The following is a 24673-nucleotide window of genomic DNA, read 5'->3' as shown; positions in this document are numbered from 1 at the left end:
CCTCTCTCCTCTCTCACAGTGTCCTGTAAGTATCCTGTGATTGGTGGGAAGACTACTATACTGATGGGCTAAGATGAGGAGTCTGACTACTTCTCAGTTTATGTGGCCATAGTAATGCAAGAAATATATTTCATTTTACTATAGTTTTGTTTTTTGCAGGCTGTTAATATTGACATAAGTAACTTTTCTAGTTGTCCATTGTAGATGAATTTTCTTGGAAAATTTTCACTGATTTATCTATTACTGCTTATTTTTATTCAAACAGTAAGATTTGTACATCTTATAAAGATAACTAAGAATGAATTGGCTTTGTGCTTAATAATATGTGGGAGTTTTTGAGAGGAAGTGGTTGAATTCAGTGAAGAAGCTTAAGTACTCTGTAATGTTCTCAGATTCTCTTCATGTATACACCTACACTGGAAAAATTGAGACACGAATTGCTTAATTTAAAAGTAATTTACTTTAGAGCCTTAAAGCTTTTTATTTAATATAGCATATGAGTTGTTGAATATTACATAGATTTTCCTTTTAACCCTAATAACTTTGTTTTTAAAAATTATCAAGATTAAAATTAGATCATATATTTACATACAGTTATTTCATTCTGTGGCAATGATAAGTTTTAGTAGAGTAACTTGAATACATGCTACTTATACTAAGTACTTCAGTGAGGGACACAGTGGAAGGAATGGAGAAATCTATTCGGTTAAGCTGGCATTTAATTACTTTGTATTCCTTTTATAGAAAGATTTCAGAAAAATGCGTTGGTGTTAGGATCATATAAAACGTGAAAGCACAGCCTCTCTTCTGAGTTTTGAGAGCCGTGGTGGGAAGTCTGGGATGGCTTCTCACTCCTGTCTCTGCCTCACAGATGCTGGAATTGTAGGCAGGTACCACTCCATCTAGCTTCCTTAGCATGGTGTTTCTAAGATTATATTAGTAATTATGTGTGTGTGTGTGTGTGTGCATGCACACACGTGTGACTGTGATTTACAGAGGCCAGAAAGAGCCTCGGGGCCTCTGTGATTGGAGTTTCACGAGGTTATGAGCCACTTTTCTTAAGTGGGTGCTGGGACCTGGACTCAAGACCTGAGAGGGGTGTGTGGGGGCTTTGCCCCTGCGAGCTTTGTAGTATCCCACTGAGGAGGTGTCTGGTGATTTTATTTAACCGAATACCCCATGAATTTAAGTTGCTAGTATAAAAATGTATAGTTGTACAGTCTCAACTGTTTCACGGAAGGCGTGAGAGGTGACAGTGCGCCATTGTAAGGTGTGTGTTAAACTGATCTCCCTCTTCCATGGAGTTCTCACCCAGTGGCATCGGTGAGCTCTTAGGAGGGCTTCATGTCACACTGATGGGCGCTGATTTGTATGGATGTTGTTACCTGGGAGGGGGCCGTTGTGGGCAGTCGTGACACCAGCTGTCAGTGTGCCTCAAAACTGTGTACCTGGGGTGGTTTGCTGTATTAGCATCGTCACAGTGCCATTATCTGAGAGGACAGCATCTGCTTCACAAGTGTCTGAGAAGTAAGCGCCCTGGATACTGGGAGCACAGCGTCTCAGAGGGAAAGCGCCCAAGACAAGGCAGCCTCACTCGCTTCTCAGAGTCCCCTTTAGGGAACTGAGGCACTTGCTGGACCCAGCTGACCACCTCAGAATTTAGTCATGAATGATCCGCTAACTTCCCTCACTTGCCCATCTTTTAGCAGTCTAAACTGTGTTCTTTAACATACTCAGAAATATACAGGGATGTTTTTACCCCTCAGGGAAATGGTTGGGAGCTACCTACTGTGTGGCTGCTGGGCACGCAACTCAGATCCTGTGGCTCATGCTGTTAACCATGCAGTCGTTTCTTCAGTCCCAAGTTCACTTCAGTTTTGAAAGCAGTCTGCGCACACACAGTTCTTAGGGTAGTTGTGATATTAGATCAGTGTGAAGTGTTAGCTACTCAAAGCAGGAGATTCATGGGCCGTGTGAGAAACCTGGAGTTGAAAATAAATGAAATAACAGCCAGGCTAGAGGGCTGATGAGGAGGAACAGTGTGCTCGCCAAGAGGGCGTCCCGGGAGGACGAGGGCGAGGGCAAGGGCGAGAGTTTAAACTGTTTGATCTACAACCTAAGAAACACTTTTCAGGCTGTTGTAATTTTTGTACAAACAAACAAATTTTTGGTCACAGCAATAGTATTAATAAATGTTTTCTGTTTAGATAAGTGAGTTTATTTGTGTGCATGTGTGTGTTTTCTTTGTACATATTCACATATTCACATATGGAGGCCAAAGGTCGGTCTTCGGTGTCATCTCAGGTGTTGCCCACCCTCTGATTTGGAATGTGCCTCACTCAGGTGCAGGGGCTGCCTGACCACTTAGCTAGGGTCTGCTCTCTCCTCCTCGGCTTGGCTTCTTATGTGGATCCTGAGGGTTAAAACCTGGTCTCCCTGCTTTGCAACTCCCTGCTTACCAACTCCTGTCTCCCCAAGCCCAAATGTAGTGACGTAAGAAATAATTTATGCAGCACAGTACCAGTTACTTCCCAAGAGACCAGAAGTTGTTACTGTTCTAATGGCTACATTAATGGCTTGTACTCTGTGTACTACATCGTTATTTTATGTCAAGGTATATAGCACACATTGAAATCTACTTACTGTGTGTATGAATGCATGTGTGTACAGTATGCCTGCATGTGTCCATGTTATGCATGTGTGTATGTATACAAAGTAGGTGCACATGTACCTATGTGCTGTGCATGTGGATGCCCAGGGTTGATTCTGACCCTATAATTACATGTGGGCTGTCATATCCACAGACATGTTAGTGGTTTCTGGGGATCTGAACTCTGGTCCTTAAGCTTGTGCAGCAAGCAGTTCAACCTCTGAGCTCGAAGATTCTGTTTTCTCAAGTTAATGGAGTCGGTGTTATTTCCATAAAGTTGAAACCTGGTCCCAGTGATTCTGTCTTGTGGTTCCTTTCTCACTATTGGAGACGGGTGCTGAGTGGTGGGTTTGATGGGGAATTGTTCAGACCAGAGCAGCCGTACTGCTGAAGGAAGTGGTCTAGTCTAGCCTCAAAGATGTACTTTGTCAGTGTACATCTGATAACTAGAATTTTAATGTTGGGTTTGATTCAGCGAAGTGATTTATTTGAAGTTTTTCTTTTGAAAATTAACACTGGTTTCTTGAAATTTTGAACATGTTAATGTGTATGAAAGTGTTTGGACTTTATGGTATGTTGAAATGTACTTACAGGAACATGATTGGTGTCAGAACATGGACTCGGCTGGAAAGCCCTGATTTTTTTTTTTTTTTAATCTTAAATGTTTTTAAATTTATAGTGTGTTGTGTTATGAATGATTTAAGGTTGAGAATTTGTTTCACATGAAAGGAGTTTATTGTGAATTTAGCTTGAAGCGTCCCTCCTTTTGAAATTCTCACTGTCTGTGATGGGAAAGCAGTGTAGTTTTAATGTAGACTGAGGTGGGAGAGCTCAGGGTCCTGGAGGAGGAGTCTGCAAACAGAAGCAGGAGGATGTTGACCTCTCAGTCCGTTAGTGAGACCCTGCCTCAGGTGAAGAACAAGGCAGGTTGGGTTGGGGGAGGGGTGTCTGCGTTAATTGTGTGTTCTTTCTGGTACAATGTCATGCTTGCCTTACAGTTTTGTGTCCTACTTTCTTTTTTGATATGTGTTTTAAATAAGGAAATGAACTGTTAGACCCTAATTACTGTACATTTAAACCATTAGGGAAACATAACTGCATTTTAACCCCCTTTTTCTATAGTTATTGATGTGGGGGGCTGGGTGCTACATGGAGGTCAGCTTGCTTTTCTTTAAAGATCTGCATAAGATTGGCCCCTAATAACCATGTGACACAGTCAATACTGGACTTCTGAAACCTCCACTATCCCAAACTCTCCGATTTAATCTCTGTCTTTGTTGACAAAGAGAAAAGCAGCTACCTTCTTTGCCAAAATATGGCCCAGTGACCTCTAGGCCCTGACAAATATTCTTCCTCTGTGCCAGGCCTCATGATCTCCATTCTCCACAGCACTGCTCTCTCCATTGCTTCTGTCAGCCGCTTGTTAATCCCCCGTGAAAACAATTGCTTTCCTAGGTCCAAAGTCCACATTCCAGCAACGGTCCTGGGGTGGAACTGAGCAACAGGTGCCTTTTCTGGCAAAGTCATTTTTAGTTTAAAGCAAAAATTAGTGTTATTTATAGTGTCTTCTCATCTTCCTGTGAACGCTTCACATTTGAATACATCAATCTCTGCCCCCCCCTGTCTGTCTGTCTGTCTGTCTGTCTGTCTGTCTGTCTGTCTGTCTGTCTCTCTCTCTCTCTCTCTCTCTCTCTCTCTCTCTTTGCTCTGGTGATGCTGGTAGTAAATCCAGGGCTCTCACTCATGCCTGACAGCTGGTCTAAGTTAAAATTCCTCTGATAACTACAGGCTTGTATTTAGAAATTGTCCCTTGCATTTTAGTTGTGGGATGGGGGGGGAGAGGGTCCCTGGTTTTTCAGTTCGTTTTAGTAAGATTTTTCTCATAGATAACAGTTTTTATTTGTTTAGTACTTTGTAGTGATAGTGAATGTTCAGGCATTTTTGCAGTCATGTTGAAGATTAATGTCTGTGGCAAGAAGAGAGATTCCTAATGAGCAGGCTAAGTAGTTATTTTTAAATTTAAAACCCTAAGGGAACAAACCTTTCTTTCTTGGGTGGAATTGCATATACCTGTGATGAACCAGAAACCACAAACTGACATGGTGGGTGCTTGCTTATACTGGCAAAAGGTGTTAGTCTGTGGGTTAACTTCTCCGAGGCCCGCTTCGCTGTGTGTAGAGTTGGTTTTATACTAGGTCACAGATGTGGTGCTTCTCAATTACTTTTTCTTTCCTTAGAGAAAGGTGCCGGTCAGCATCAGCATCTCCTGGTGAGAACATTTTCAGAGCGGGGAGGGGAGCAGGAGTGCAGTGTTTTCCTTCTGTCTTCTGGTGTATGTTTGTGTATGAAATGTGTGTGCGTGTGTGTCTGTGAAGCTTGTGTAAGTATGTGAAGAGAAGGGTGTGTGTATGTGTGTGAAGTTTGTGTCTGTATCAGGGTTGTGTATGTTTGTGTATCTTAGGTGTGAGGTGTGCATGTCTGTGTGTGTCTGTGTCAGCTGTGTCTGAAATGTGCATGTGTCTGTGAGGGGCATGTATCTGCGAGTGTGTGATATCCATGCACATGTGTCTGTGTGTGTCTGTATGTATGAGATATTCGTGTGCATGCGTGTGATCTGTGTGCATGGTGTATGTACCTGTGTGCATGCAGGTGTACTTCCTGTGTGGGCACTGTGGAGGCCAAAGGCTGGTGTTTAGGTTACCGTCCTCAGTTGCTTTTCCTCCTTGCCTTTTGAGAGGGATCTCTCGTTGAACCTAGGCTGCTCGTTACTGGATGTCAGTGCTTCCCCAGGGTGCCCCATCTACAACCTCAGTACTGAGTTAAAAACACATGTGGTCACACGTAGTGCTTAGGATCCACACTTGGATGTACCCACATAAGCATTTTCTTATGTCTGTTATTCTGTCCGTCCACATCTCCTGATGTGAGCACCACTAGGTCAGAGTTTGTGTTTCATTCCATATACAGAATTATACAGTTTCATTAAACACTTGAATGCCTATGGGATTTCATTCACTGGACTGTGTATTGTGTAGGATATTCTTTTTTAAAAAAGCAACTGGGACTAATACAGACCAGTTTGAAAAGGCACATTCTATATTTTAATATTTTACTATAGTACATATGAAACACACACACACACACACACACACACACACACACACACACACACACACAGAGTAAAGGCCTTTCAAATCTAACCCATAAATTGCTCAGATAGTTTTTGCTTTTATCTGTGGTCTAAAAGCGTCTCACTAGAATGTATACCTTTTTCCAACCTCCTAAAAATCGGCATGAACAGAGACTGCCCAGGTATTAGCCCTGCTGGATGTCCTTGAGCTTGCTTTGTAGACAGGCTGGCCTCAGCCCTGCTGGATGTCCTTGAGCTTGCTTTGCAGACAGGCTGGCCTCAGACTGAGTAACCACCTCTGCCTCCCCAGTGCTGAATTAAAGGCATGCACTACCCTGCCTGGCAGAAGGTCTGACTCGAGCATTATTTCCTTCTCAGAAGTGTCTCAGATAGTAAGTCATCATCTGCCTCAATGAACTTACAGAATCAGATATGGGCAACACATGTTCAGTTCCTAGAGGTACTCGACTCGAGGCTTTTTACTTCAGAATGACCCTGATTCAGTTGTCTTGGGAACACGTCTTCATTTTGAGGAGGTGCAGTCTGGATACAGTGGGACTGGAGAGATGGTGCTTTGAGAAAAGCCTGGAGAAGATGAGCACAGTTTTGAGTAGTCATGTAATATTCGTCTATAAAATGTTGGGTTTGACCACATCAAAGTTCATGGTATGTGAAGCTCGGGTTCCATATTTGAGTTGGGCCTCAGTTGGTCTGTAAGGAAAGTGAGTGAGTGTTCCCTGCTGAGTATTCTTCACTTGCCCGCTTCCTTGTCCTTCACTGTGTATTAGATATGTGTGTCTTAGCGACTAAGAGTGCACTAATTCTGTTGTGCAGCCTATAGTCTGGTGTTTGATGTGGAGTCTCAGCCCGTCAGCCTACGCATCTGTCTTCATTACCAGCAGGTTGATTAATCATCACCAGAGTCTGTTAATTAATGTATCTGGTTAGTCTCAGCAGTCACGGGTTCCTGCTTTCATGGATCCCTTCCCCACACTCAGTTTACCCGTATTCTAATAGTGCATCTGGTTAGTCTTAGTGACCACCGCAGTTCCTGGTTTCCTGCAGGCCACGGTGCTCGTCCATTTCTCCGAACTCTAACTGCTCTACTTCTTCCCATCTTGTTTGTCTTGGTGTCAGACACATCTCTTAGAATCAGTCTGTCTACAACTACTGCCCTGCTGGTGTTCCCAGTGTCAGGATGATGTCAGAATCTAGCCTGCCAAGCTCTGAAACACCGGTGTGCAGGTAGGGTGTGGTGAGGGACGCTGTCGGTGTGCAGGTAGGGTGTAGTGAGGGACGCTGTCGGTGTGCAGGTAGGGTGTAGTGAGGGACGCTGTTGGCATCACCTGTTGAGGTGGGGCTCCTCCATGGACTGCTGTCATGCTTCCTGATCCCCTTTTATTATTTCTCTTTTACTCCTTTTGCTGAGTTCCTTTTGCATTGAATCATGGCCTTCCTCTGTGACCTGTTTTTATCCAGTTCCTACCACAGTGCCACAGTTGAAGTTTTTCTTCCCATCATGAGTGTCTGATTCCGGTTGTCTCCGTTCTGTTGGTAGAATGCCTTGTTATGGCATTGCAGGTATCTGGATTCTTTCAGTTCCTCAGAGATTCCCACTATGTAGACCACATACTGTTTTACCGATAGGAAAGCTAGGCACAGAGATAACCTCCCAGAGATTGGTTGGAGTCTTTGACGTGGGGCAGCAGAAGTGCATGCAGGGTTACGTGCTGTGTCCTGTTCCTTGTCACTTAGAGCAGACAGTCTGTAGTCTTTATAGCATAACATCAGCAGAGCTGTGAGTGTAGAAGTCAACTTCCTTGATTTCATATCCATAAATGTTGGAAGAATAATCTAGTTTTCATGAAAGGACATTTGTATGGAACACTGACATGGTGTGAACCATTGCTATACAAATGAGGAAACCAATTGTTGATGCTGAAGAACCCGGTCTGCAGACAGGAGTAGCCAGCTAGAAGGTGGGTTTTGAAAGATTGGGGCCATGTTGCAAAGGATAATATAGGATTTTGGTCTTTGTTTTGCTTTTTCCTTATATGGAGACACTGAATATATTTTAGTGTGAACATGGGGGTGACAAAGGGAAGAGATGGTTTGTTGAACAAGGGCTAGACGATAAGACACTATCAGACACTGCAGACATCTGGTCCTCGGTAGTTAGAAAGGAAGGAACAAATCTGAGTGGGATTCCTGAGAAGAAAAGGAAAGGAAGTGTTGTTAGTTGGATAGAAAATAAACTGAAGAAAGGAACCAGCAGTAAATGTCTGAAGTCATGGTTGGCTGATAGGAAAAGATTATTAGAATTGCTGGTTTGAGGGGAAGCGGTTTTATATAAAGTATGGCTGTGCACTTAATTCCTTTGCTAATTATTCTCAATAGCTGGGGTTCTCCACTGAAGGAATTCTGTTCCACTGTCTGCAGAAATTTGGGCAGTGGCGCCAAATACCTGATAACGAACGCTGAGGACAGTGTCTTCTCAGCAGCGGAGCATCACATCCACAATGTCCGGAACACTGAACAATCCTTTCTGAGAACTGGATGAGTCCAGAATAGATTTTACCCTGATTTTATACTGCTCTGTAAGAGGGGACACTTCCCTCAGCCTTCATTCCTCCAGCAGAATATCAGAACCATGAAAGAGCTGTCAGGAAATGTCTGACCGGTGTATGTTCCCGTTTCTAACACAGGAATGCATCCCTCCTGGTTGGAGTAATTCTGATTCTCCAATTTATTGAGCTATTCTAGTGACATTTCCTGATTTTTAATTTACTCCGGGTACTGTACAGAGAGTCTTGATTGATAGCTGTACCTGTTTCCTGTCCTTGTTCAGATTTACATATGCTATTGCTCCTTCCCTCACTCATGTCCCAGCATAGTCTCCTGGATTCATACCATCGGGTTTATACTATTTTTGTTTTGTATTCTAGAGACTTAATTGCATTATTCTTAAGCAAATAAAGCTGGGTTCAAGAGAAGGTAAACGTACTTTTGAGTTCCTGTCTTGTGGCATGGTTCCTGTTTGTTCTCGTATTTCTTCATCCTGTCATTGTAGTTATAAGAACTGAAGAAGCTAAACGGGCATAGAAACGTCCACATCGGATTCAATGGTAATCTATCTACATAATGAGAATCTGATTTCTTAGCTTTATTTGGGAATTTTGCTTTTTTGTGTTCTTGCAAAAAACGTGCATTTGACCTTCATCCTGAAGCAGATACTCATTTTGTGGGTGTGACAACAGCTGTGCCCTGTATAGTTTCTGGTAGCATGTTAGATTTCTTTTCAATCATATGAAACTTGTTTAAATCGATAGCCACTGTGAGGAAACTATGTATCTATGGAGTATAAGTGAGATCCTAAGGCAGAGACTTGAAAATTCCTTTATAATGGTGTAGAGAAGGTAAAGGAAGTGTAAACATTGACACACGGGTTTTCATGACTATTTTTCTCAGTTTTTAGTAATTTTTCTAATGATACTTATTTTACTCTATATTTAGTAAATGGAAAAGTTCTTCCAAAGCTCGCTCTCTCACGCTCTCTCTCTCTCTCTCTCTCTCTCTCTCTGTGTGTGTGTGTGTGAGTGTGTGATGAGGGAGGGAGACAAGGACCAGATGCATAAACATTTCTTCAAAGTTTTGATTCATGGGGGCTGGAGAGATGGCTCAGTGGTTAAGAGCACTGACTGTTCTTCCAGAGGTCCTGAGTTCAATTTCAGCAACCACATGGTGGCTCACAGCCATCAGTAATGAGATCTGATGCCCTCTTCTGGCAGGCAGACATACATAGAGGCTGAGTGCTGTATGCATAATAAATAAAATAAATAAATCTTTTTTTTGAAGTTTATAAGTTTATTGGTTCGTTAGAGTTTTAGTTCTGTTGTGCTTCCCCCCCCCCACCCCCCCGTTTGGGGCCAGATTAAAAGTGAAGCCTTTTGTTATCAGGCACATACTTTTATCACATCCATTTCACAGTTTTGTAGTTTGTGTCTCAGAGTGGTTTCTATGTTTTTGAGAAGACCCACTATTAAATCCAGCAGGAGTCTGGAACACTCCCACGATGCCACAGTGCTCCCCGTTTGTGTCCTTTTCGAAAGTACTCACTGAGAGAGTCTGTGGTTAGGTCCCACAGTATCTAACCAGGACGCAGGCAGTTCTGGAGGAGGCATGAATCAGGGTGACGAGAAGGGACAGGAAGTGCCATTTCCCAAGAGTGCTTTATTGCAGATGGAACTGGAGCATGAAGGTGAACTGGGATGCGTGCAGGTGATTGGCTTAGGGCATAGACGCTGTCATCACTGTGAAATCATTTAGTTATGTCCTTATGTATCTATAAAATGGGAAAACCAGGTTTGATGAACTGAGTCATTTAGTTTCACTGAAGCACAGAGCACAAGTGCAGTTCTTCCCGTTCTTCCAGGAACTCAGTGCTAACCATTGCATATGCACCTTCAGGACGCGCACCTTCAGGACGTGCACCTTTGCACGGCCCCGAGTGGAGGCTGGAGCGTGGGGCTTGGTGCTCTTTTAGAATGAATGACACATTTGACTTTCACCTCCTAGTGGCCTGTTGGAAGTGAGGAACTTGTTAGTGTTCGGAGGTGAGGTGATCTATACACAGCTACCAAGCGAGCTGGGGACCGTTTATGTCACCTCACTGTGTGAGTAGAAACTAGGAGAAGGGCCAGCTGGAAGGCATGTCACAGGAAGGGCTAATTCCCCACTGGTGCAGCCTGTGACCACCGATAAAAGATTGAGAGGAGAGTTATAAAGGTGCAAAGCACCAGCTAGTTAGCAGAAGGGTGGGGCTGGGCAACAGGCCTGTTCTTCCTCTATTCAATGCCCCTTTCCTGCTGCTGCACTGAGATTTACGGACATGTATGCACACTGAGTGGATTTCCATTTGCTTGGTCTCTCTCTCTCTCTCTCTCTCTCTCTCTCTCTCTCTCTCTCTCTCTCTCTCTCTCTCTGTGTGTGTGTGTGTGTGTGTGTGTATTTCTGATCTCAGTAGGATTTGTTTCCCATCCAGCCAGGATGGGGATGAGCGTGAACTCTCTGAATGCTTTCGTTAGGAGCGACCTTGGGTTTGTTAGTCCTAAGGACTTAGAAGGAAGGAAGACAGGAAGGCTAGTGCTGTGCATTCAGTGTATTCTTGCACACAATACTGGCATCTTTGTGTTTATTTTCAATTAATCAAAAAGTTGAAATGTAAACACACACCAAAGTAATTTGCTGCATCCCTAAAAATAGTGTAAGATTATCACATTGACTTCTCTATGCTTACACAACCTTTACAAGTAAAAATTATGTTATTATGATGTAGTAAATAGTGTAATAATCGATGTTTTTCATGAATCTTGTGGGCCTCGGAGTGAGACTTGTATTTTTTCTTGTTCTTAGAAGTCCAAGTCTACCTTGTCTCCTTTTGTTTCACCCAGTCAGGTGTCTCCTCCCTCCTTACCTACTACTATAGCATCATCCCCATCATCACTACCATTGGCATCATCACAAGGTCATCCTGACACAGTCACCATTACCAGCTGCAGCAGCACCACCACCATCACCCCCACACCACCCCTCACCTCACCCCCACCCCCACACCACCCCACACCACCACCCCCCACCCCCCCCCCCCACACCACCTTCACCCCACCCCACCCACCCCCCACCCCCACACCACCCCACACCACCCCTCCACCACCCCACCCCCACACCCACCCAACACCCCACACCACCCCCACCCCTCACACCCACCCCACCCCACCCCCCAACCCCACACCACCCCACCCCACACCACCCCTCCCACCACCCCTCACCCTCACCCCCACCCCACACCACCCTCACCCACCCCACACCACCCCCCACCTCACCCTCACCTTCACACCACCCTCACCCCTCACACCACCCTCACCTCACCCTCACACCCCCCCACCCCTCACCCTCACACCACCCCTCACCCTCACCCTCACCCTCAGCAGCAGCAGCAGCACCACCAGCGGGAGCAGCAGCACCATTACAGTCACTGTCGTCATCGCTGTCCATCTTCCCTCACTCTTCACTCTGGGAACTCTAGACCTTGCTTTCCTCACAGATGCCAGCCCCTCCATAGCACTGCCCCGGTCTTTCCTGGGATGTATCCGCTTGTTTCACTTCGTTCTTACCCTCAGGACGGAGGAAACCAACCCTTCCTTTCCTGCCTGCCCAGCCTCCTTGCTGGAACTCTTTCCTCTGTCTGCTCGGTGGTGGTTTCCTTTTGCCTGTGTTAGTTGGGCCTCTGCAGGTTCTTGTGCACCTGGCTGCTCTACAACCTCACAGCTCCTTTCCTTGTCATTAAAGACCTTGGCCGTTGGCCTTCGGTTGTCTTCTGCCTCCTGAGGTCTTGATGACCGTGCCCTGCGGTGGTGCCTCACCAAGTCCAGGATCCACTTTAGCAGCCACTGCCTCCCATGGCCTCCATGGCCTTGGCTTGACCCTCAGACTCATTCGGCATTCTCCATTCCTCATGTCCAGCTGAGAGGTCCTGTCTCTAAGCACATCAGTGTTCAGAGGGGAATATCTTAAGGTTTCACTTTGTCCTGGTGCCTGCTGGGTAGAACCTTGACCTCACATGCAGCAGGCAGTGCCTTTTCTGTGAGTGTCTCATCAATAACCACAAGTGTAAAAAGGCTGTGATACCTCCTGATTCTTTGTTTTAAATGTTTTTAATTGAAAGAGAATCAGATCAGTTTCCCCATCCCTTCCCTCCAGCCTCTCCCCATATTGTCCCTTGAACTATGAATCCTGAGTTGAAAACTCCTTTCCTTTTATAATTGTTATGTACATGTACATGTATGTGCATATGTGTATGTGCAAATATATGAACCTACTGCTTTTGCTGTGCCTTTGATGAGTGTGCTCTTGCTGTTGTGTGTGCATATAGTTTCCAGGCCGGCCACTCTACTGAACAACCAAAGGGGGACTTATCCCGGGACTTCTCTCAGCAGCCATGGTTGCCTGTAGATGTGTGTCTAGGTGTTGGACCCTGAGAGATTCCCCCTCTCACCTTAACATACCAGTTACAGCATTGTTCATGCAGCCATTTTAGGAGAGGCTGTCTCAGGGACTCTTACAGTCTTTCCTCTCCTCCTCTACAGTGTTCCTGGACTGTAGTGTGCACCATAGGATGCCGGAGCTGTGGTATACACATATCTGCTGCTGCTGATCCCTGGTCTCTGCATTGTGTCCAGTTGTGCTTTGCTGTCATGTCTCCATTTGCTGTGAAAAGGGGCTTCTGTGAAGAGGGTATACAGATGAGATTTAGAATTAGTAAGGAATTAAACTAGTCTAGTAAAATGGTGAGAATAGATTTGATTTTTTATGGTTTTGGTTCATGACCTCCTAAGCCCTGGGAAGCTGATTAGGTTTTCAGTGCAGACATGATTTCCCTCTTGTTGAGTGGGCTGTAAGTCTATTAAGGCAGATTTTGATCGCCACCAGGATATGGATGCCAGCAGCTACTGCAGCTTCATGCATATCTAGCATATCTAGCCGCGCTTGTGACTGCGTGCTCCACAGGGCTTGGAGCCGGGTAGGACCGCTGTGGTCCACAGGGCTTGGAGCCGGGTAGGACCGCTGTGGTCCACAGGGCTTGGAGCCGGGTAGGACCGCTGTGGCCCTGCCCACAGGGGTTGGAGCTGGGTCTAGTTGCTCTCCTCTGCTCTTGGTCAGCTTGCTTAGGACTTTCTGGAACCATGGAAGCTAGGTCAAAGGACAGAGGCTTGTGGGTCAGACCCAGCTCCTATCAGCTGAGCCTGTGTCCACAGTGTGTGCTGTCTGTGGCAAGAGAGCCACCCAGATCCCTGAGAAACAACCGAGAGCTACATTTATAGTCTGTGTTATCTTGGGGTCATTTGGGTTCCCCAACCAACCATTTCAGAAGTTTTTCAGATTGGTACCAGTGTTTTTGTTAGTCTGTGGTCTTTAAGGGGAGCATAGTTCAAGTGACTTAACTTTAAGGTGTATGTATGTGTGCCTCTGTGTGTGTGTGTGTGTGTGTGTGTGTGTGTGCGCGCGCGCGCGCGTGTGTGTGTGTGTGTGTGTGTGTCTGAGTGTAATTTAAATGACTCCTTTTGGCTTGGTGTTCACCTGCCCTCATCTCTTCTTCACTGACCTCTCACCGTCTCCTTGACTGTTTCCTACCTCACGTCTCCTGTGTTGGCTGCCCCCGCCTCTATGGGCCTTTGGACTCTTGGTTTCCAGCATTGTTGTGTGCTCCATGTTAGATATTAACGTTTGAGGACATGGAGCTGAAAGTCTCCTTACAGCTAATGAAACAATGAGTAAGAAGTCTTCACCAGACAATCAAAGAGGATTAATATCCAGAATATACAAAGAATTTTAAAAAAGATTTAAGGGAAACAAATAATCCAATTTAAAAATGGGCTAGGAATCGAAACGGTTGTTGATAGAGAAAATAAAAGTGGTTGGTAAATACCTAAAGATGTAAGTGCAAATTAAAACAGTTGGAGATTCCATCTCATCCCAGTCAGAATAGCTAAGATGAACAAAACGACCGGACAGCACCTGCTGGGAGTGGGGGAGGAAGAGGACACTTGCTCCTTAGTACTGGGAATGCAGACGGTGCAGTCACTCTACGAATCAGTCTGGAGAATCTTCAACCACATGATCCAGCTACACCACTCTGCAAAGCGCACTGCTCAGACCCCTGCTCGGCCATGCTCATAACTGCCCTATCTACATCTACATGTCCTGTCACAGACAGACAGTGAAAATGTCCAACATAGTCACAGTGGAATAGTATTAGTACTAATACTGTTAAAAAGAACATGGCATTTGTAGGTAAATGGACCTAGAAAAGAGTGTACTGTGTGAGGTAAGGCAGACCCAGAAAGGCAAATGCTGCACGTTCTGTCTCATCGTGGTTCTGAGCACCTGTCTTTTGTTTATTTTGTTATTTTTGAAACAGTCTCTACATAGCTCTGGCTGTTCTGGAACTCACTATATAGACCAGGCTGGCCTCAAAATTAATCTGGGATTAAAATTGTGTGCCACCATGCCCAGATGCATTTCTGTTTATGTGTAACACTATTCCTTTGTTACTAAAAATTCTTTTTATTTCTCATTTTCTCCTGTGTCACCAGGGAAGTAGCTATTATACTAAAACAAACAAAAAAGGAAGTTATCCAGGAGAAAGGCTAATTGTTTAGTTCCTAGACATCCATGTCTGCCTGCTGCACTGTTAGCACTTTCAGCTCTACCTCGCTCGGTGTCTGCCGTGCTTTGCGCCCCGCTCTTCCTGCCCTCTTAGATGTGTCAGTGCTGGCGGTGTGTCCAGGGAGCCGTTTCCTTTCCAGTGGGATCCTGGACGCCTGTCCAGGCTCTGACACCTCCCTTTTCTGCCATGCAGTCTCGTCACTGCACACCTGGGATCCTCATCTCAGGTCTTTATGGCCAGGTTGGCTTCAGAATATCAGAAACTCGTGGGTTTACAGAAACATCAGTGTGCACAGCCTGGCCTGCCCTGCCAGCCTGGCCTGCCCCGCCAGCCTGGCCTGCCCTGCCAGCCTGGCCTGCCCTGCCAGCCTGCGGATGAGTAACAGACAGACTGTCCTCAAGCTCATTGCTCCTCCCACCCTGGAATGGAGCTGTCTGAAAGAAAGGCTGTTGGTAAATACCCTCGTGTTCGTTCATGCCAGATTCTGCTTCCAGATGAATTACTAAACTTGAAAGATGTCCGCAATGGCGACTTCCTAGTCACAGATGAAGAGATAGGGACTCATGTCTCTGCTTTCTCACAGGCCTTCTGCTGTTGGGTTCATTCTGGCTTTTACTTCTTTTGCTTTTAATGCTCTTGTAAACGACCAGTGACCCTTATATAAAGTCACCCTGTTCTGAGTTTTCAGCCTCTTATCACCTGATTGGTCAGTAGCCTTGGGTCCTGGGGTGCTGCAGGCCCCTCTCTTCCTTTCCTGCTGTCACCTTTCCCTGGCTTCCCCTGGCTCCAGTGGAAAGTACTTTCAGGGCTTTGTAATGGGACCACTCTGGTCTGTTCCCTCATCTCTTTATTCAGATGCTCTTCTAGTGCAGGGCTTTATATGTCCCCCTTGGGTTTTAATAATAAAGGCGCGGAGATGTGGTAAAAGGCTGTTGGCCTGTCTGCTGGGCAGTCTCTCATGTAGCCCACCTAAGGAAAGCTACTTAAGTCTCCGCCCTTGTGTCTCCTCATGGGGCTCTGTCTGCTCAGCCTCCCTGCCTTTCTCATGTTCTTTCTTCTGTCCTCCCTGCCCCTGTAGATAGTGGCCCTTCTAACCCAGCCTCATCTGTCAGCTCTATGCTACAGACCCTCTTCCTTACTCATCCAGTCTGAGCCAGTCAGCAGCAAGGCAGTGCCTGGTCCAAATGTGTTACCTTTTGGCCTGAATTGAGTTTAACATGTGAATCTCAGAGAATCCTCTTTTTGGGCAGGTGAGGTAGGACAAGCATTTTCATATAGAAAGCAGGTGATGGGCCTAGGAAATGACAATACAAACTATCCTGCTAGCATTTAGCTCTGTCAGCATCGCAGTTAACAATTGAAAATACAAAGGCACACCTACAGGCCATTTGAAACAGTGTGTGTGCCTAGGGGATAGGTTACTCCTGCACACTCACCGTGGTGTGCTCACAAAGGCAGGCGTGCTCCAGTTTAAGCCTTGCCATTTGAAGCTGTTGGATGATCAGGTTTCTGACTGTAATGTTATCATTTTCCTTATCCTCAGACGGTTGTCTTCACGTATTGCTACTGTATTGTCTCTCTTGTCTCCGTGCTGTCCACTTGTAGAACAGGAAGGAGTAGGGGCTGGTGGCTGGCCCAGTGGTCCTGTGTGGTTGGTATCTTCAGCTTCACATGGTGCTCTTTCTGCACTCAGACAGCTTTCTCCTACAGCTCGGTCAGTGACCAGCCACCTTCTAGGGTGTGCTTTGGTTTCTGCTGTAGGCTCCTGTTCTCCATTGACTGACCAGTGATTGATTGTCATGAGCTCAGCTCTCACTTGTGTAGGGAGGCTCTCTCTCATTCACGGGTGCTGCCAACACACCTTACACATATGAGCTCCTCCTAGCAGTGACAATGGTTTGACTTGACATTTTGTGTTCCCTGTCTGGACTCACTGAGTACTTTTCTTCTTGTTCCCCTTTGCATTTCAAGCAAGCCTGGCTTTCAGTGAGCACATCCATGTTTCATCATCATGTACATTAATGATCTTTCCTGATTAAAGTGGCACTTTCTGGGTGTGTGTTTACTAGGGTAACTCCATGTTTTCGTGAACCCAGTCCTGTTGGTACTCCTTGAAGATTAATTTTGAAAACTAGAGAGTTATGTATAAAGAGTCAAATGCACACACTTTACTCTGGCTCATGGCTTATCCCCCATGCTTTTAATTTTTCTGCATTGTCCTTGTCTCCTGTATTTCTGGATAGCATAGACCTTACAGTATCTAATGTTCTGTGCACCGAACACCAGCAAATTTTAGCAGACTTTCGACTTGTTCATCAGTTGATAAATCTCAGGGGATCAAAAATAGTTTAGCCATCTGCTAACTGACCAGACAGTTTTAGTGTTGTGAAAGGGTGTGGTCACAGAGGTAGGGAGAGGATCTAGGTAGAATGTCAGAATAAGGCTCAGAGCAGAAACCACCTTGTTTCTTAATACTGAAACTTAACAGTCAGCTCAAAATTTGAAAGCGATCTGGTGGGGTTGAATATGGGTGTCCAGACGGCTGGGGATTTCCCAGAACAGGTTTTAGTCTTTTGGAGTCTTTATCTCACTGTTTAAAGAGAAGATATATCTATAAGACATGAATTCTGTGTAAGTTAATCACAGTCTCTATAATATGCCATATGTTTCTGGAAATTAATTGTCCTTTTATATTTTACTCCTTAACTAGGAAAATCAGTTATATCTCGGTCATCCCAGAGTGAATCTGAAATTGTGCCAAAAGTTGCAAAGATGACTGTGTCGGGGAAGAAGCAGAGCATGGGATTCGAAGTGCCTGGGTAAGACTTTCCAGCCTGCACCCTTACAAAGCACCCGTGGACATGGGTTGATTAGAGCATTGTTTTCATTTGTTTGCATAATAAAGCACTGGAATTCAGCTATCTCATGGATTTTGTATATAGCAAAGGACAGACAGGGCTGAGAAATTAGTTTTGATTCTAGCCTTGTCTTTATATGACTCACTAATTAAAATACTGCTTTGGGGGTGGAGACATGGCTCAGTGGTTAACCACACTCACTGGCTGTTTTAGCAGAGTAGTCGTGTTCAAATCCCAGCACCCAAATGATGGCTCCCAACCCTGTGTAACTCCAGTTCTAGGAGATCTGGCACCCTCTTCTGGTCTTTGCAGGCATTGCACACACTTAAAGCACATAAATGTGCCCGTACATTAAAGGAAAAAAATTAAAAATAAAGTAAAAATACTGCCTTGAAGTTTTTGTACAACTGTTTGTGTGTTTGCACATTTGTGTGTGTAGATGTAGTAAGTATAAGAATGCTTGTGTGTGCTTGCAAAGTTTTGTGTATGGATGTAGTATGTGTACGTACTTGTGTGTCTGTGTAGTGTGTGTTTGTGTATGTGCACTCACCAGTGTAAACATACGGCCAGAGATTAGATGGCTGCCTTCTTTGCTTACTCCTCACCTATTTTTATTATAAAGATTTACATTTTTTTAACTTTGTGTAAATGTGCCTGTGTGGGTTGTGTGCACACAGATGTGCCTGTGGAGGTCAGGAGACGAAGCTGGAGGACGCTGCCCTGGTTGATGCTGGGAAGTGGACTCGGGTCCTCTGAAGAGCTGTGCGTGCTCTCAGTTGCTGTCTCTGTGGAGACGAGACTGCTGTTAGTGAGCCATGGGGTGGAGTGCTGCGTCCCAGCAGCAAGATTACTAATGGATCACCATGCCTAGCTTTTACCTCAGTGCTGGGGATCTGAACTCAGGCCCTCGAGTTTATACAGCAAGCACTTTGTACACCATAAGCTATGTCTCTTGTCAAATAAAATGGTTCATTGTATCAGTCACTCATGTAATTCAAAACTCCTAGAATTTGGGATATCTACAAGTACAAGTTAATCAAAACATATACTGTATTCTTTTTGCTGTTGTTGTTCTCCTCCTCCTCCTCTTCTTCCTCCTCTTCCTCCTCCTCTTCCTCTTCCTCCTCTTTCTCCTTCTTCTAGGTAATACCTGTTCTTTTAAAATCAATCTCTAGAATTTTTCTAGTAGTTTTTAGTAGAGAAGGGAAATGAATTATGTGTATCTCAATTTATAAAATATTTAACCTCTTTAAAGTTGTTCACAATTTTTATTCTCTAAATAACCACTTTTGCTGGGCTTGTGGCATGAACCTGCTGTTAGATAACACTTGGGAGGTAGAAACTGGAGGACCAGGAGTTCAGGGTCATCCTTGGCTACACAGAGGTCTGGGCCAGCCTAGGCTATACGAGTCTGTTATAAAAGAGCATACAAATAAAAAGTGCTACTTATAAGGTATGTGTGCTTCATTTATCAAAGCATAGAAGGAAAAAGTCATTAGATGTCAGGAGCCATCGTAGGACAGACTGATAACCAGCAGGTGCACACAGATGGATTTCGCTTTTAGCCATATGAAGTTCGGTCTCAGAACTTAACTTGTTATATAAAAACCTGTGGTAATAGGGATCTATGTCCTCTTGTTTAATGGTCTCCCAGTTCAGAGTTTGGATTTAAAAGTGAGACTTTATTCACTTGATTTCAAGTTGAGCATGAGAATAACTCAGGTCTAGGAGACAGAATTCCTCCAGTACAGATTAGGTTAATGATGGGCGAGATAATCTTTGTCATGTGACTTTAAATAGTCAGATAATTTTAAGTTCTGATTCAATTTTAAAAGTTGTCCTTTTCTCTCATAGAGTTGAATTAACACGAATACCCTTTTTATCCTTAATGTGTTGAGTTCTACTTAATTCTGTTGTGGAAGTCTCTTGTTTTGTTTTGTTTTGTTTGAAACAGGGTGTGGAACTCACTACATATACCAAGCTGGCCATGAATTCACAAAGGTCCACCTGCCTCTACCCTGAGTGCTGGGATTAAAGGTGTGCACCATTGTGTCCAGCTAGGGGGACTTTTATTGACCAAATACAACACACAACTCTTATGTTAAGGGGACCACAGTCATGATGTGGAGAGTATCTGAAGCCTTAACCGCTCGCAGATGAGCTTTAAGTAGTGCATTGTATTGGGAGTACGCAGAGTGCCTGTGAGACAGTGGGCAGAAGGACAAGGGTGGGGTTCAGTACACAGTGACCGCAGAAGCTGTGTCCACGGACAGCTCGTATGAGACCCAGACACTGGCTGGGAGCTCCCACAGTGCTCGTTAGATGCGTCATGAAGATGGTGTGCTCATGCCCACCATAGGCAATAATAGGATCCTTGGGAACACAGAGGATTTAAAATACATTCCCAAATGTAGTAAAGCTCCCCCCCCCCTTTTTTTTTAAGTCTTGAGGCATCATTTTGACAAGGCCCAGTGGGAAAAGTCATTAGAGTATGAAATGTCCAATAGAAGATGGAGACATGTGGGCTACTTTGTAGGACTCACTCTGGATAAAGTCTTGGCCTGCCTAGGTCAGACTCCAAAACAGAACAACCAACCATAGACAAGGAGGCTCTCACATTGATTTCAGCTGTGTGAGGCTTGACTCCTAATGCTGTCTATAAGGAAAGCACAGAGTAAGAAAAGCACAGGCTGAAACAAGTAGCCTTTAAATGACCACCTATGCTAAGGTCTCTATTCACTGTCATGGTCCATAGCTCTAACATTGACAACTCGTTTCTCTGTAGGGCTTGAGATCGCATGTGCCACCATGTCCTAACGCTCTGTCTTAGACTATTCTAGTAGATGCATGCTTTCAAGTTTCATGTCTCGGCACTATGTCTAGACACTGGGGTCCCAGCCTTTGAGAGTGGTTGAACATTTGTGTACCAGTTAATCAAAACATACACTGTATTCTTGTTGTTGTTGTCGTCCTCTTCCTCCTCCTCCTCCTCCTCTTCCTCTTCCACCTCGTCCTCTTCCTCTTCCTCCTTTTCCTCATCCTCTTCCTCCTCTTCCTCCTCTTCTTCTCTTCCTCCTCCTCCTTTTTCTCCTTCTGGCTTTTAGATAATAAAAACAATATAATATAGTGTTTCTGATTGACAGAATCTCCTCAGGTCAAACGGTTTGAAATATCGTCTAACAAAGAGCTAGTTTATTGGAGTGCTTTTGGTAGACAGACAGCTGACAGTATATTCTACTGAAGCCAGGCATTCTACACAGTTGCAGTCCTAATATTCTAGAGGTCGTAGCAGGGGATCCTGGATTTAGACCAGCTTTGGCTGCATGATTAGACTACCTTCAGAACATAGACAGACAGATGTGGACACACAAAAAATACTGGACAAGTGTTTCTTGAAAAATGGAACATGAAAAATTTAAACCATATAGGTTGTTTAACTTGAGTTCAATCTTTTTGTGACTTTTAAGTGAGCAAATTACTTTCCATATTAAGTCAGGTGTGAGGCCAGAGGGAGCAGGCGCACCTCATCGACGCCAGTGTTTCAGAGGAGGAGGCAGTCTCCATATGCTCTGGACAGACTGACTGTGTCAGTGTCAGGTCAGCATGGGACTGAACAGATTCTGTCTCAGAACAACTCCAAGTAAATGCAGCAGAGAAAAGCATATAACATTTATACTTTCTCAAAAGTATAGAACCTAAAACCATGAAGATGGCCTAGGGAGAAGGTAACACTGTTTGCTCCTAATAAGCCTCGCTGCCTATAATTCCCAGTAACCAACACCACCCTTTAGGTGTTCTCTGACCTACACACACACACACACACACACACACACACACACACACACACACACACACACACACAAATGTGAAAAAAAAAAAGGTTACCAAGAATTTAAGGAATCTCATTCATAATGTATTGAATTTTCTTGGAAGCCCAGTTGATCCAGAAATTTGTTTTTGGCTGTACCATTGCATTATATACCCAGGCCTGGCCCTAACATCACACATATACATTCCTGATTCTGACTGGATGAGAGAACATAAAGTGCATGTGTAAGAGGTAGCTCACTGCTTGGAGCACAGTTTATTAGCACTGAGAACTGTAACTATCTATACCTCTAAACACAGGCTAGGAGAAGCGATTCAGACGTCGAATGCAGGACAAATACTCTATACTCAGTCTGGTAAGAATTAGTTAGTGGTAAGTGCCCAAGTCAAGATGAATCCTTTAGATTTCTAAATGGATGGACTCACTTTTGGAAAGGTCATTTAGAAATAAGAAATCAAGTTAATTAAGATCATAAAGTGATATGAAAAAGTGAAATATTGTTACCAATTTATTCTTTCAGTGTTAGCTGTGGGTATAAGCCTGGGCTAAGAGTGGACATTTTCAGATCTTAGAGACACTTGAAAGTTTAAAACAGCAGCGTTTACCTCATCGGGTGCAGGAGCTTTGCGACAGTGCACACCACTCCTGGCTCGTCGTCATGTTCAGTAGGCACCTAGGATTCCAAGTCTTCATTGCGTGGATTGCCTTTGGTCCTTTTCCTTTCTAGCTTGACAGACAGGCGAGACCCAAAATGTAAAGGGATGCGAAGAGACCGCTACCCTCTGCTTCAGCTGGGCAGCATCTCAATGGCTTTCTCACAGTTTTTCTGATCTACTTTCTGCAGCTTAACTTCTGAGGAAAATGGACACAATGTGCGTGCTCCTTACAGAGGGCCTCCTGGTGATGATGTGAGCATCGCCTCTCCTAATGTCCCTGAGACCGGCACTCCGAAAGCCACCGCCCACCCTGCCTCCCTCCCGACGTCAGAGGAGCTGGGCTGCACTCCGACAGCAGGGAGGAAGTCTGGCAAGCTGAGGCAGCGGATAGACGTGAAAGCGGGGTTGGAGAAGCGGCAGGGCGGGAAGCAGCTCCTCAACCTCGTGGTCATTGGTACGCCCTTGCTCTGCCGGGTCAGCAGGCGCATGTGAGGAGGCCCACAGCCTCTGGGGGCAGCATAGACTTAAAGCAGAGAGGCATTGCATCATAATGCATTCTCGTCACCCGGGGTGAAGTGGTCCCACGTTACCAAGGAGGGCATCATCAGACTTGGCTTGTGGCAGATTCATTTGGTGAACATTTTTAAAATGGGGTGCATTTCCCAAAAAGTGGGAAAACTTGCCCTCCTTAAAACAATGCGCAGTCCTTACCCCCTCCCCCATTTGTGTGTTTAACCTTGATAAAAATTGTTATTTATTACGCTAAATATTGACACAAGCTATTGAATTAGTGTTGCAATGCCTCAATGTGAACCACATCTGAAATGTACCTAGTATTAATCCTGAATCAATTTTCCTTAGGTCATGTTGATGCTGGGAAAAGTACTCTGATGGGCCATATGCTTTATCTTCTGGGTAATGTAAACAAAAGAACTATGCATAAGTATGAGCAAGAATCTAAAAAGGCTGGCAAGGCTTCATTTGCATATGCATGGGTCTTGGATGAAACTGGAGAAGAAAGGGAAAGGTAGTCGCTATATTTCAAAATTTTCAGTTTGAAATGATAGAGTCCTTTAAAATAAGTTGCAATGTATGTTGATATGTGAAACAGCTAAAATGCATCAGCAGAGGAGACTTAAAAATCCTTTTGATTGTACACTGGGCATGCGTTATTCTGTGAGAAGATTAAGAGAATACTTGTCCCTAACCAGACAAGGACAGCATGGCCAGACAAGCAGTGGTGGCTTCGAGGGAGGGGTCTCGGAGTTGGTCTCGCTGTGAGCGGAGTGGGCCGTTGTTGCTCCCTCAGCATATCCTGCTGTGTGGACTTTGAGTTAAAGTTGGATCTGACTCAGTCTTGCACCAGGTTATAAAGGAGCAGCAAAGGGTAAACTGTCTGCTGCCCAGCGGGTACAGACTGCGACCTTCCCAATTCCATTGTCCCGAGACACAGCCCAGAAAGAGATGACTGAACTATCTTGTCAGTTGTTCCTTCTGCGTCTCTCAGGACTTAGTGCTGATTTGGGTGGATTCTAGCAGAAGGATGAAGAGGTATTTTAAAGTATAAGCGTGTAATTTAAGGCTCTCAGAAGCAAGGTCTATCTACATAAGGTGGTATGGCAGAAACAGAATGACTAAGTCAAAGTCGTAAGTTAACAGGCCAGAACATCTCTCAAGTCTTTAATCTGATTATGATTAGAGAGTGCACCTGGGTTTGCAGTCCTTGTCTCTGTTATATGTAAGCTGGTTCTCTAAGGCAGGCTGCACGAGTCTTTAGTGCTTCTGGTAGCTGGGTATTTGCATCACCATGGTATTTCTCCCTTACATATCTTTTTCTCTGTATATTATTGTGAACCTGCTTTCTACCCTCACACAAAAGCTTAACCTGTGAGTTCACAGAGAAACAGTGGAGCCCAAAGTAATTCCCACATGGATAACAAACAGACTATCAAATATACAGCTTTTATTTTCTTCGTGTAGCCTGATGGTGGAGATTAATAGACTGAGAAGAATGTGGTCTAAGCTGTAAGGGCATAGGCAAATTTACTTACTTCTGTGAGTTGAGCTGCTAGCGAGCTAAATGCACCAGTTCCTCAATGCCACGTGTTTGAGCTTCCAGCTTAACACCTGCTGATTGTGGTGATACTGTGGTCGCTGGTCTGTCTTTTTCACCACCATAGAATTTAGACTTCTGTAGACAGCTTGAACAAGTTACAAGCTTATAGCTCACTCCACAGTATACTACAGAATGGTATTTTTGTGTTCTTTAAATATATTTGAAATGTTAAATACTGGCAAATCTATGTTGAAGAATAGATGTTAAT

At 44.6% G+C, this 24673-nt stretch overlaps 1 protein-coding gene across 1 annotated transcript in view; it reads left to right on the top strand.

The window, feature by feature from the left end:
- Nucleotides 1–24673, top strand: part of Hbs1l (HBS1 like translational GTPase) — a 79163-nt gene that overhangs the window by 23009 nt on the left and 31481 nt on the right. The window contains exons 5-7 of the mRNA XM_032894922.1: nt 17717–17825; nt 22538–22803; nt 23211–23376. Of these exons, the coding sequence (XP_032750813.1) occupies nt 17717–17825; nt 22538–22803; nt 23211–23376 (541 nt within the window). The remainder of the gene's footprint in view (nt 1–17716; nt 17826–22537; nt 22804–23210; nt 23377–24673) is intronic.

The sequence above is a fragment of the Rattus rattus genome, chromosome 2 (genome assembly GCF_011064425.1).
Source record: "Rattus rattus isolate New Zealand chromosome 2, Rrattus_CSIRO_v1, whole genome shotgun sequence".
Taxonomy (NCBI): domain Eukaryota; kingdom Metazoa; phylum Chordata; class Mammalia; order Rodentia; family Muridae; genus Rattus; species Rattus rattus.
Note: the sequence above shows the minus strand (reverse complement) of the source record. Positions and strands in the feature narration are given on the sequence as shown.